Consider the following 13,680-nt stretch of genomic DNA (forward strand, 5'->3'; position numbering starts at 1 on the left):
TATAGAGTGTAGTAATACTTCCTGTTTGTAGTTAGTAGCTTTTTTTCTGGATATTCAGTGGAAGAGGCTGGCCAAGATACCCTACCACCACCCACAGTGAGTAAAATGTAGTACATTAATATAGTAGTACTATGATTTTAAGTTTTGTCTTCCTCACAACTGTTAGAATTTAATCTAGCAAGTTGTGGAACTTTATAGTTATGTAAAATGAATGCCTCAAGTCAGCTAGCAGTAAAAGTAGGTACTTTGTACTACCATTTTAAAAGCCTAGATGGTAGGGACTGTTCTGGAACTGAAATTTATTTAGGAATTTTAAGTCATTTGATCTGGTACATAGTCATTCATGTGTGTCTGGTTATATGCAGAAATGCAGTAATGAAATTTGTTGAAAAACGTGTAAGTAGATTGTTGGTTGGTTATAAAAGAGCCATGTGGATGATGGAATAATTGAGAAGGAAAAAATTATTGGTGTAACCACAATTCTGATGGTACGATCTTGACACACACACTGTTTCAGTAAGAAACACGCTTGATCAGTCTGTAGAGGGAGGGGGTGCATAAGGGATGCAGTTTTTTCTCTGTTTTCATGTTTTTGCTTTTCATTATGAAGGAGCCCAAGTCTTCAGGCCAGTTACTGCAAGAGTGGGGCATGGAAGACATTGATCACGCATTCAGTGAGGAGGATTACCGGATGCTAACAAACTACAAGGCCTTCAGTCAGTTTGTAAGGTGAGACTTGTTAAAAAAAATCTTCTAGTTAAATTGGTTGTGTGCTAGAAACTGGGCACAAGGCATGTGGGGCCTTAAGGGCTTTTTAATTGTAAGGTTAACTGCTTTGCTTTGATCTGCAGCTGTAAAACTGTCCTGGCCTCCTACTTAACCCATTTTTTTCTCCATGTTTACCGTTTAGACATACAATGTGATGTAGTCCTGTTACAGCTGACTCTTTTTTCCTTGTGTCTGTCAACTGGTCTGCAGGCATGGTATGCGATGGCATGCTTTGGAACTTATATGCATGTAGGCTACACCTCTGCCCCATTACCGTCCCCTGTCCCCCCGGGCTAGGTTTTGATCTCTGTTCCAGGACCTTCCTGCAGCAAGGAACCCCCCCCCCCCCCCACCACCACCAATATTAGGTTTGATCAAGTTGCTACTCTGGCATGTCTGTGTGGTGCAAGTCCTTCACTTTTTGGATTATTTGACTCTAGATGATGGTGACTGCTTCAAGGGATGTGTTCAGTGCTTTTGTGGTAAATTATGTATTTTTTTCTCTTTAAGGAAACATAAAGGTAGTTTGAGGCAGATTTCTAGCCAGGGTGGGATGCGGAGTGGATTTTTCATTTCTTTGTTTGCCTCATCTGCTGGATTTGAAGAGAATCTGGTACTTCTCCCTGAGTGCTGTCTGCAGTCTTGAATGCCAGTTAACTTTTCTGTGTAGATGTTCTGTGTTTCACTGTTGCAGTCATCACACTTGGGTTGTCTGCCTGCAGGTAGCCCTCATTCGGCCCGAATACCAGAGACTTAGTATTTCTACGTCAGATGCTGTCGCTCCAGGACTGATGTCAGCTCACCTGGGGTATAATAACAGGCAGCTGATGCCATTACATCAGTCTTTCTTGCCAAGGAGCCTGAAGCAGAAGCAGTTTGCACGAGTGCTGGTCCGCCGTTACCTGAGTTTTCGTTTATGAATTGAATCATCCTGAAGTCTTCTAAAGCTAAGTACCCCACTGGGGATCCTTTTTTCTTGCTCTAACAATTGTCTTGCCTGTGGAAAGCAAATACCCCAGAGATTTCCATTCTTACTGCGTCACCTGTTTAGGCCCAGACCACGATGTACCTCGCTGTCTGATGATCTTCGTGTTTCACTGTTGCAGTCATTACATTTGGGTCATCTGCTTGCAGGTAGCCCTCAGTTGGCCTGATTAACAAAGTCCTGGGTCCTGCGTCGGTTGCTGTCCCTTTTTTCATGATGTCAGGTCGCCAGGGATATAAAACATGCAGCCAACGCCATTACATCAGTCTTTCTTGTCGTGCGGTGCCCGGAGAAGAAGCATTTTGCAAGTGCCAGTCAGCAGACTCCTGAAATTTTCATTTTAGAGTTTCAGAACCGAAGTCTTCAACTAAAGCTCAAGTACCCTGTTGGGGAAACTTTTTCTTGCTCCTTTCCAATGTCAGTAAAAGTTAATAATTGCATTACTTGTGGAAAGCAAATACCTCAAAGATTTTCATTCGTACTGTATTCCTTGCCTAGGCCCTGACCACAACGTACCTTTGTGTTGGTTTTGTGCTTTATTTAATCAGCGCACTATCCATCGTCTGTATATTTTCGCCTCTAAATATTTCTGTTCTCGGTTTAATTATCCAGAAATGTCATCTGATAGCCATCCGACTACCGGGATTCTGAAAAAAGAAACAGGCCGCCGAGGTCCAAAACTGCCGACGACGCTTCTAAGCCAGTCGCCAGTTCGCCGTACTCAGTGAGGCGCTTTCGCAGCCCCTGATACCTGCTACTTCTGATTCGCAGGCCTCTACTGAGACCCATTCGGAGTCCGGTATGCCATGAGATGCTTCAGCTATGGAACCCGCGGATGTCTCTACCTTGTATGGGTCCCGAGCTGCTGTGCAGGCACCGCCTTCTGAGGGTGTATTCAGGCCTACAGACTTGCATATTAAACAAACGTCTCCTTTGCTTAGACCTAAATCTCGAGCCATGTCTAAAAACCAGCGCTCAGGTCACATGCTCAGGCCTCTATGCCTAAAAAACAAATAAGAATGGCTGAAGATCTAATAACTCTAATCAGGGGTAGCCACCCCCCCCCCTCTTCTAAGAGGCCTAGGACTGAAGTTGATTATGAATCTTCTGATCAGGATTCTGTTTTTCCTGATTTATCTGGATTTGCCCTTATCTACTTATGAAGATTCTGATGCAGAGAACTCAATTCCCTCTGCTTCCCCTCCTGAGGATTTTTCTTTTGGGGAAACCTTACATACTCTAAGGGAGCATTTCCACTGGGAAAGCCAGGATGTCCTTCAAGGATGCATCTGCAGTCATCACATATGGGTTGTCCTGCCTCAGGCAGCCCTTCGGTCGGCCGGATTCCAAAGTCTGGGTCCGGCGTCAGCTGATGTCGCACTTTCCCCGACGTCAGAGCGCCTGGTGTATAAAAGCATCAGCCGACGCCATCTTCCTCAGTCTTTCTTGCCGCGTGGTGCCCGAAGCAGAAGCAGTTCGCAAGTGCTGGTCGGCCAGCTACTGTAATTCAGCTACCGAAGACTTCAAAAAGCTAAGTACCCCATTGGGGACTCTTTCTTGCCTCAGCCGATGTCAGATAAAGTTAATAATTGTTTAACTTGTGGGAAACAAATACCTCATAAGGATTTCCACTCTTACTGCCTCCCCTGCCTAGGCCCAGACCACGACGTCTCGGCCTGTTCAGCCTGTTCAGCCTGTGCTTCCTTCAACCGACGCACTTAGACGTCGGGCGGAGTTTGCAGAGGAATTTTTTGGGGCTAGTTTTTCGTATAAGATGCCGTCGGAGACTCCGACTTCACATTTAAGAAACTGAAGGACAAGGACTGACACGCAGGCCGCGGTTTCGGCTGAAACCACGGCCAGGCCTACCGCGAGTGTCTCTGTCTCGGCTGAAACAGAGTCCTTGGTACTTCCAATTACCGAAACCGCTCAACCGACTACCTCGGTCCTGGAGGCCCCGGCTGAGTCTGTTATTGAATTTCCAACAAACTGGTGTCAAAGCACGTGGTGTAGCTAGGCCTCCTGCTTCCATGTCCATTAAGGCATTCTCCAGGGCTAAAGCTGCTAAACTCTCAAAAGCTTCGCCTCCCAAGGTTATTCCTCAGGGACCCTCTACTGGTTCACAGATTCTAAGCTTAGCAGAGGATCTTATCTCCTTAATTAGGGGCTCTCAACCTCATCTGGACAGGGGCTCTCAACCTCCTCCAGACAAAAGGCCCAGGGTTGAGCCCTCTGATCCCCACTCCTCAGATGAGGCCTCTGATGGCTGTACTCTCTCGGACCACCAGGAGGAGTTTTTTTTCGGCCTACGAGGATTCTGATGCCGAGGAATCTATTCCCTCGGCCTCCCCTCCTGAAGAGTTTTCCTTTGGGGAGACACTACACACTATGAGAGAGCATTTCCAATGGCAGGGCCAGGAATTCTCTGATTCCAGGAAAAGATTAAGTACCTTTTTACATTTGCCTCAGCATAGACCTTTAGCTATTCCTCCTGTTTTGAATGTCATTGATGATGTGTACTCTGACTCTAGCACTACCCCTGATTCTCTCCCTCCGGCTCCTGCCAAACCCGATAGGTACTACAGGGTCCCGGACTCGCATCTTTACCTTTACAAGGCCCACTCTGCTGATCCAGAAACTATTTCCCAGGGCCCTAAAGGGGTTGCAGCTGCCACTGCTAAAAATCCTCTCCCCTCCGAAAGGAGTCCAGAGCTTTAGAGAGATGGGGTAAAAAAGTGTATACTTCTGCTCCTCTTTCTATGAGGGCATTAAATTGTCAATTTCATATGATACAGTACCAAGAGTATTTGTTAGATGAATTGCATAAAAAACTGTCTTCACCTGATCCCCTAGACCGCAAGTCACTTCAGGATCTGGTACATAACTCACAACAGGTTAGCAACCATTTCTTGCAATGTGGCTATGATGCATTGGAAGCTTCATGTAGGTCAGCTATGACTGGCGCAGTCATACGTAGGCTTGCTTGGCTGAAGGAACAATCTCTGCCAGACCATGTTAAAGCAAAGCTGCTGGATGCTGCACTGGAAAAGCAAAAGTTATTTGGCTCCACGGCTCAGGAGGTCCTAAAGAAATTTGAAGAAAAGGCTAAATCCGTACAAACAGTCAAAGATTTTCTCCAAGTACAACCACCAAGATTCAGCAGGAATTGGCCTTCCAAGAATAGGTCCATTCCAGACAGAGAGGTTTCAGAGAGGCAAGAACAGGCGTGCCAGAGGTAGAGGGCAAGCTAGAGGCTCCTACAGAGGAAGTCAATGGCAACCTCCCAACCAGATAGGTAATGCAGGACCTTCAACTGCTGCACAAGGACAGGCTCAATGACTTTACTTTGACACCGCCAACCAGGGCTCAATTGGAAGCACCTTTGGGCGGAAAGCTTTCTTTATTCTCAGAAAATTGGCACAGTATTACAAGGGACAAATGGACACTACAAATAATAGACAAAGGATACAGGTTCCATTTCCACACATTACCAAAAAGAAAAGGCATGCCAGACCTGCCACCGAATCAAAGGGCAGAGGCTTTGAAACAAATTCCCAGCTTAATGCAAATGAAAGCTATAGAAAAGGTTCCTCTCAGAACAAGGCCAAGGATTTTATTCCAGACTATTCCTTGTTCCAAGAAAAGAAAAACAATGGAGGCCTATTCTCGACTTGTCCGCACTGAATACTTATCTCATTGTGCCAAAGTTCAAAATGCTGACTCTACAGCAGCTCCTTCCCATGCTGGGCAGGGGGTCTTGGCTGGTAACTCTAGACCTCAAGGAGGCATACCTGCATGTCTCTATCAGACAAAGTTGCAGAAGACACCTCAGATTTCTTGCAGGGTCAGAGCATTATCAATTCTCAGCATTGCCCTTTGGCTTATCTACTGCGCCCAGAGTATTCACAAAATGCCTGGCATCAGTAATGGCACACTGCAGACTTCAGGGGATTCAAATATACCCATATCTGGACGACTGCCTTATACAAGCGGACAGCCAGCAAACTTTGGTAAAACACTTGAATTATGCCATCCACCTACTTCAGGCCTTGGGATATACAGTCAACTTTCACAAATCAAGACTTGTTCCATCCCAAAGAATAACTTTTCTGGGTGCAAATCTAGATACAACCACCCAAATGGCCTTCCTCACAGAAGAAAAACAGTCAACTACCAGATTACTTCAAAAATCTGACAAGACAAACCCAGCTGACCGCAAGGAAAATCCTGCAGGCCCTGGGTTACATGGCTTCTTGCATCCTTCTGATTCTGCAAGCAAGACTACATATGAGGAAACTACAATGATACCCAAGGAGTTTATGGACTCAGCACAGTCACAGCCTGGAAACTTTGATACCACTCATTCCATGCCTTCAAAAGGAATTTCTGTGGTGGGCTCAAGCAAGCCAAACGGGGGTCTGCCTTTCAGCAAACCAATAGTCAGCCAAACCATTACAACAGACGCTTCAGACCACGGATGGGGAGCGCACTTGGTGGGCAGATGCATTCAAGGTCTATGGTCACACAAAGAGTTACGCATGCACATAAACGAAAAGGAAATGCTGGCAGTGATACATGCAGTCGAAGCCTTCAAACCCTTTCTGCATCAAGGCCATCTGCTAATAAGGACAGACAACTCCACAGTTATGTGGTACATAAACAAGCAAGGAGGCACCCATTCTTATCCTCTTTGCAGGCTGGCAATGAATCTATGGGAACTTTCCCTGGCACAAACTGGGATTGTAGCTGTATATTGAGCTTCAAGGAAAGACAATATACTGGCGGACAGCTTAAGCAGAAATATCATGGATGCACACGAATGGATGCTGCACCCAGACATCTTTCTACAGATAACACAATCATGGGGGAGGCTGGACATAGATCTTTTTGCCTCCCCCACAATCAACTGAAGAAATTCTGCTCAAGGACATACCACTCACAAGCGTGGAAAGTGGACGCCCTCTCTTTCAGCTGGAGAGCTCTAACAGTGTATGCATTTCCACCTCTCCCATTAATGACCAAGGTTTTACTGAAGATCAGGACAGAGCAGCCAAAAGTGATTCTGATAGCTCCGGACTGGCCAAGACAGCACTGGTACCCACTGTTAAAGAGCATGTCACGCATGAAACCATGGCCTCTTCCTCTATGGCCACTTCTACTGACACAGCACAATTACAAAACTCTGCATTCCAACCTGAAAACTTTGCAACTAACAGCCTGGAAAATACCTTGACTCCTCCTCAGGATAAGCTATCCCAGAGAGTGAAAGATATTATTATGGAAGCTCGCCGGCCTTCCACAAGAAAGGCATATTCAGCAAAATGGAAAAGATTTCACATTTGGAACACCACAAAGGGCCTAGATGCGACAGTGATGAACATGGCACATATCCTGGAATACTTGGCAGAAATGTTCCACAATGGTCTGTCTTACTCTTCCATTAAAATTCATGCTTCAGCAATTTCAGCAGAGTACAATACTAATCCACCTGTTTTCTCTCATCCTCTCCTAAGGCAGTTTCTAAGAGGAATCAAAAACATCAGTCCTCCAAGGAAACCACCTCTACCTACTAGGGACCTTAACTTCGTGTTGGAAAAATTAACACTGCCTCCCTTTGAATCAGCAGCATCTGCAGAACTACAGTTCCTGTCTTGGAAGACTGCTTTCCTTCTGGCCATAACCTCAGCAAGAAGAGTATCTGAGTTACAGGCCCTTATGGCAGTACAGCCATTTCTTATTTTTTATCAGGACAGAGTTTCATTGAGAACCAATCCTACATTTATGCCAAAGGTGGTATCCAGGGTTTCATTAAACCAAGCTATTCACTTGCCTACCTTCTTTCCAAATCCACAAAACAAAGGGGAGAAACTTCTGCACACCCTGGACAGTTGCGCTACTACTTGGACAGAACTAAAGGTTACAGAAAAACTGACCAGCTGTTGGTAGCATATGCTGCTGGTACATAAGGAAAAGCAATTTCCAAACAGAATTTCAAAATGGATAGGGAATTGCATTCGTTTTTGTTACTTCCTTCATGGAAAAACTGTGCCAGCTAACATTAGACCTCATTCCACGAGAGCCACAGCCACCTCCACAGCCTTCTTAAGAGGGGTGGCTACCAAGGACATTTTAGAAGCTGCTACATGGAGCTCCGTGCATACATTTGCCAAGCATTACAATTTACCTATATTTTCCAGATCCAGAGCAGGCTTTGCTACGGCAGTCCTGCAGGGCATTTTAGCTACACCATCCTTTACATAGTTCCTCCACCCCCAGATTGGCTATGGTATTCTACCCATATGTGATGACTGCAGATGCATCCTTGAAGGACATAGTGCAGTTTTGTACCTACCATAAATGTAGATGTCCGATAGGTATGCATCTGCAGTCAGGTTTACCCTCCCTCCTTCCCCTCTGTGGTATTTCTTGGGTACTTACCCCTCTTATAGCTAGCTGGGGTGATCTATTATGGTGTATTTGTTTTTATATTACTGTGCATGTTTGGATTTTTAAATGCATCTCTCCAAATTTAGCCTTCCTTAGAGGGCACCTGGCATCTGGGGCAAGAAAAACTGAGGAAGATGGCGTCTGCTGATGCTTTTATACCCCAGGCGCTCGGACGTCGGGGAAAGTGCGACATCAGCCGACGCCGGACCCAGACTTTGGAATCCGGCCGACCGAAGGGCTGCCTGAGGCAGGACAACCCATATGTGATGACTGCAGATGCATACCTATCGGACATCTACATTTATGGTAGGTACAAAACTGTACTATTTTTCTGATTCAAAAAAGAGGCTTAGGGATTTCTCCTACCTCAGCATAGGCCTTTAGCTATTTCTCCTGTACTAGATATTGTTGATGCTTTTTCGGAATCTAGTTTGGCCCCTGATTCCCTGCCTCCTGCTCCCAGAAAACCTGACAGATACTACTAGGTCCCAGAGTCCCACAAGTTCCTTTTCAAAAATCCTATTGCAGATCCAGAGACTATTTCACAGGGGCCCAAGGGCATTAAGGCTTCTACTGCTAAAAACCCTACCCCTTTTGATAGAGACTCCAGGGCGCTGGATAGATGGGGTAAGAAGGTTTACACTTCTGCAACCTTGGCCGTTAGGGCTTTAAACTGACAGTTTCACATGTTAAAGTATCAGCAACATGTTATTGGACTGCTTAAACAGAAAATGGTTGATTCCTGACTCTGTGGAAAATAAAGAATTAAAGGATTTAATACATTCTGTCGAACATGTTGGAAAATATACTTTGCAATGTGGTTTTGATTCTTTAGAGGCCTCTTGCATGGCTGCTGTTACTTGGTCTGTGCTCAGAAGGCATGCTTGGCTTAAGGAGCAGTCTTTGCCTGATCATGTTAAAGATAAATTGTTGGATGCTCCTTTAAATCAGGACCGCCTGTTTGGCTACAAGGCTGAGGACGTTCTTAAAAAGATGGAAGATGAAGCTAAATCTATGCAAACTGTTAGATTTTTTACAAGTTCAGCCTCCTAGATTTAGTAGACACTGGCCTACTAAGAATTGGTCCTTTCCAGCCCCTTCCAGGTCTTCTCAAGCCAAACCCAGACACTGCAAAACCCCCAGGTTTCAGTCCTAAGGGACACTCAGAACTAAGCAGTAGGGGGGCCTCCACTCCCAAATCTGGGAGAAGACCCCCTGCCATGGTAAACTGTCTCAGTGACTTCCTTTTAAAATTTCCAAGCGCTTAACTGACTGCCCCTTTGGGGGGGACGATTGCTCTTCATGCAAAGAATTGGGAACTTGTTACCCAGGACAAATGGGTTTTAAATAGTGTCCCAGGAATACAGATTTCACTTCCACATGTTGCCAACACCAAGTGGGTGGCCAGACCTACCCACAAATCAGTGGGCAGAGGCCCAAAAACAAGTACCTTCTCTCGAGCATTGGGGGCTATTCAACTGGTACCAGATGAGGAAAAGGGACAAGGTTTCTTCTCAAGACTTTTCCTATTACCCAGAAAAGACGATTCATGGTGTCCGTCCTGGACTGGTCTACTCTAAACACCTTTTTGGAGATTCCAAAATTCAAAATGCTGACTCTTCATTTACTTCCTATGCTAGGAAAAAATGCTTGGTTGGCAACACTAGATTTAAAAGAAGCATACCTGCACATCCCAATCAGGGAATCTTGCAGAAAATACCTATGCTTCAAAGCAGGCTACATGCACTATCAGTTCTCTGCACTGCCCTTTGGCTTATCTACTTCGCCCAGGGTATTCACAAAGTGCCTAGCTCCAGTTATTGCATTTTGCAGGCAAAGAAATATTCAAATATACCCATACCTGGATGATTGTCTAATTCAGGCAGAAAGCCAGGACATACTTTTGAATCATCTTTCCTTTGTAAAAAGGGTTCTAACTTGTCTGGGGTACACCATAAACGAAAATGTCACACCTGGTACCCTGTCAACAAATTACGGGAGCAAGCTTGAATACAACTTGCCAGATGGCTTACCTCACGCCAGAGAAACAAATTCATTTGACAACCTACTTCAAACAAGTGGCCACAAATACCCTGCTATCTGCAAGACAAATACTGCAAGCCTTGGGGTTCATGGCCTCCTGCATTCTTCTAATTCCATATGCAAGACTGCGTATGAGGAAACTACAGTGGTATCTAAAAAGCCTATGGTGTCAACATTCTCAAGACCTAGAAACAATGATTCCTATCCTACCTTGCCTACGCCTAAAGTTCCTTTGGGCAGAGGCATGGCACCAAAACAAGGGACTACCTTTCACACCACCCCCTGCTGCCCAAACCCTAACAGATGCATCAGACCATGCATGGGGCTCACCTGGCAGGGAAGTGCATTCAGGGCAAATGGAACCCAAGTCCAGTGCACCTGAATATCAATCAAAAAGAAATGTTAAGTGTACAAAATGCTCTGTGACAGCCTTTAAGGACCACATTATTCCAGGACCAACTAATGTTAAAGACTGACAACACCACTGTTATGGGGTACATAAGCAAGCGGGGGGTACAAATACTTACCCCCCTCTGCAGACTAGCCATGGCATTGTGGAACACAGCCTTGAGCTACCAAGTGCACCTACAAGCTCAATTCCTGCTGGGAAAATTAAATACACTGGCAGACGGACTAAGCAGGAACCTCATGGGACCCACACGAGTGGAAACTGGAACCAAAGATTTTCAACATGTTGACAAGCAAATGGGAGACCCCAGATATAGACCTGTTTGCCTCTCCCCAGGACTACCAATTGGACAAATTTTGCACAAGGACTTCCCACAAACAAGCATTGGAAAGTGGATGCTCTGTCCTTAAGCTGGAAAAAACTATCAGTCTATGCTTTCCCCTCTCTGCCTCTGCTCTCCAAAGTGCTACTAAAAATCAAACCGGACAAACCAAGGATGATTTTAATTGTTCCAGACTGGCCTCGCCAACACTGGTGTACCCCCTCCTGTGTAGTGTGTCATGGTTATATCCATGGCACCTGCCTCAGACTCCTTCCCTGCTGTCTCAGCAGGAGAACCAGGTTCTGCACCCTCAGCTTCTAACATTGATCCTAGCAGCCTGGCTAATTAATCTCTCCTTTACCATCCCTTAGCAAACCTGTGATTGATATCATTTTAGAGGCGAGGAGGCCTAGTACTAGAAAATCTTAAGCTGAAAAATGGAAAAGATTGTGTGCCTGGAACCAATCTCAAGGGATGAGCACAGCAGCACCCAGTTTACCTCTGATTTTTACATTACTTAACTGAGATGCTTCACAAGGGCCTGTCTTTTTCCTCCATTAAAATCAATGCCTCAGCCATTTCAGCTCATTATAACACGGAACCTTTCCTGTACTCTCATCCACTGCTCAAGCAGTTCCTCGGGGCCAAAAATTTGAGACCACCCAGGAGAGCTCCAACCCCAGCCTGGGACCTTAACTTTGTCTTAGAGAAACTCACTCTACCTCCTTTCGAGCCAGCTGCTACTGCGGACTTAAAATTTCTTTCTTGGAAAACAGCTTTCCTTTTAGCAATCACTTCAGCTGGAAGGGTATCTGAATTACAGGCCCTTATGGCAGTAGAGCCTTTCATCTTTCATGTGGACAGGGTATTCCTCAGAACCAATCCATCCTTCATGCCCAAGGTGGTATCCAGCGTGGCTCTTAATCAGTCCATTCATTTGCCAACCTTCTTTCCCAATCCACAAAATAAAGGGGAACGGATACTGCATTCCATAGATGTGCACAGACAACTTAGATTCTACTTGGGCAGGACTAAACCTCAAAGGAAATCTGAACTGCTGGTGACATTTGCTGCAGGGGCAGAGGGGAAGGCTATTTCAAAGCAAACCATTTCTAAATGGATAAGCCATTGCATTCATTTCTGCTATAAGCACCATGGAAAACCTATCCCCCAGGGGATCAGACCTCGCTCCACCAGGGCTGCATCTACCTCTACAGCCTTTCTCAGAGGCATCCCTACCAGGGACATCCAAGAAGCTGCTACCTGGAGTTCTGTACATTCTTTCACCAAGCATTATCATTTGCCAATTTTCTGTAAATCCAGAGCTGGCTTTGCCACTGTAGTCTTGCAGGGCCTTATAGCTGGCCTAATGCTATCCAAATTCCTCCTTCCAACCATAGCTTTGGGAATCTACCCAAATGTAATGACTGCAACAGTAAAACATGAAGAACATAGTACAGTTGTGTACACTTACCATAAATGTAGATGTTTAAGTGTATTCACTGTCGCAGTCCTGGTTACCTTCCTTCCAGCCCCCTAACTTCTTTTGGCTATACCTCTACTTTTCTTTACTATGCTTAAACACCTGTTTGGTGTATTTGCTTATTTGTTGGAGGTATATCTTTGTACTTTATATTTAAGCTTCCCATTAGGGGAGCACCTGACATCTGGGGCAAGAAAAACTGATGTAATGGCATCGGCTGCATGTTTTATACTCCTGACGTCATAGAAGGGACAGCAACCGAAGCAGGACCCAAGACTTTAATCAGGCCGCCTGAGAGCTACCTGCAAGCAGATAACCCAAATGTAATGACTGCTACAGTGAATACACTCTAACATCTCCATTTATGGTAAGTGTACACAACTGTACTTTTTGTGCCTTGTTCAACGCCTGAACTATTCGTCATCGGGCCCTTAATTGTCGCTAAATACTTTCGTTCTCAATCTCCATATTCCGAAATGGCTTTGGTAAGCCATCCGACTACCGATATTCTGAAAAAAACATAAGGATAAAGACAGACAGACTGCACAGGTCCAAAGCTGCCGACGATGCATTCGTTAAGCTAGTCACCAGTTCTCCGGTACACAGTGAAGCGCTTTCGCAGCTCCTGATGCCCGCTTCAATGAATTTGCAGGCATCTACCAAGACCCGTTCGGAGTCCGGTATGCTGCGAGAGACTTCGACTATGGAACCTGTGGATGTCTCTACCTTGGATGGGTCCGGAGCTGCTGAGCAGGCACTGGCTTCTGATGAAGTTCTTCGCACTACCAATGTTCGACACAACGACTTTCGCATCTTCAGTTCTGCCTAAAACTGCTGAGTTTCTAAGGCCAAGAGTACGTGCTACGCCTAGAAAACAGACTACCAAAGTGCATGCACCTGCTCACTTGCCACAACATCAAATGCTTAAAATGGCAGAATACCTTATGCTGATTAGGGGAAGTAAACCTTCCCCTGCTAAGAGAAAGAGACCCGTCCCCAGCAGCTTCAACAGACAGAGTCCGACTGAGGTATCTGATTATGAAGACACCTCCTTATCTGCTTAGGAGGATTCAGATGCAGAGGGATCCATTCCCTGTTCCTCTTCTCCAGAGGACTTTTTTAGTGAAACCTTGCAAGCTTTAAGAGAGCATTTCCGTTGGGAATGCCAAGACTATCCTCAGTCCAAAAAGAGACTCAGAATTTCTAGATTTGCCACAACATAG

At 45.4% G+C, this 13,680-nt stretch overlaps 1 protein-coding gene across 1 annotated transcript in view; it reads left to right on the forward strand.

Moving 5' to 3' along the window:
- Positions 1 to 604: 604 nt before the first annotated feature.
- Positions 605 to 13,680, forward strand: part of LOC122808618 (chromodomain-helicase-DNA-binding protein 4-like) — a 48,608-nt gene continuing 35,532 nt past the window's right edge. The window contains exon 1 of the mRNA XM_044079580.1: positions 605 to 729. Coding sequence (XP_043935515.1) covers positions 605 to 729 — 125 coding nt within the window. The remainder of the gene's footprint in view (positions 730 to 13,680) is intronic.

Source organism: Protopterus annectens, chromosome 8.part0, assembly GCF_019279795.1.
Source record: "Protopterus annectens isolate FY-2018-M chromosome 8.part0, PAN1.0, whole genome shotgun sequence".
NCBI lineage: Eukaryota > Metazoa > Chordata > Ceratodontiformes > Protopteridae > Protopterus > Protopterus annectens.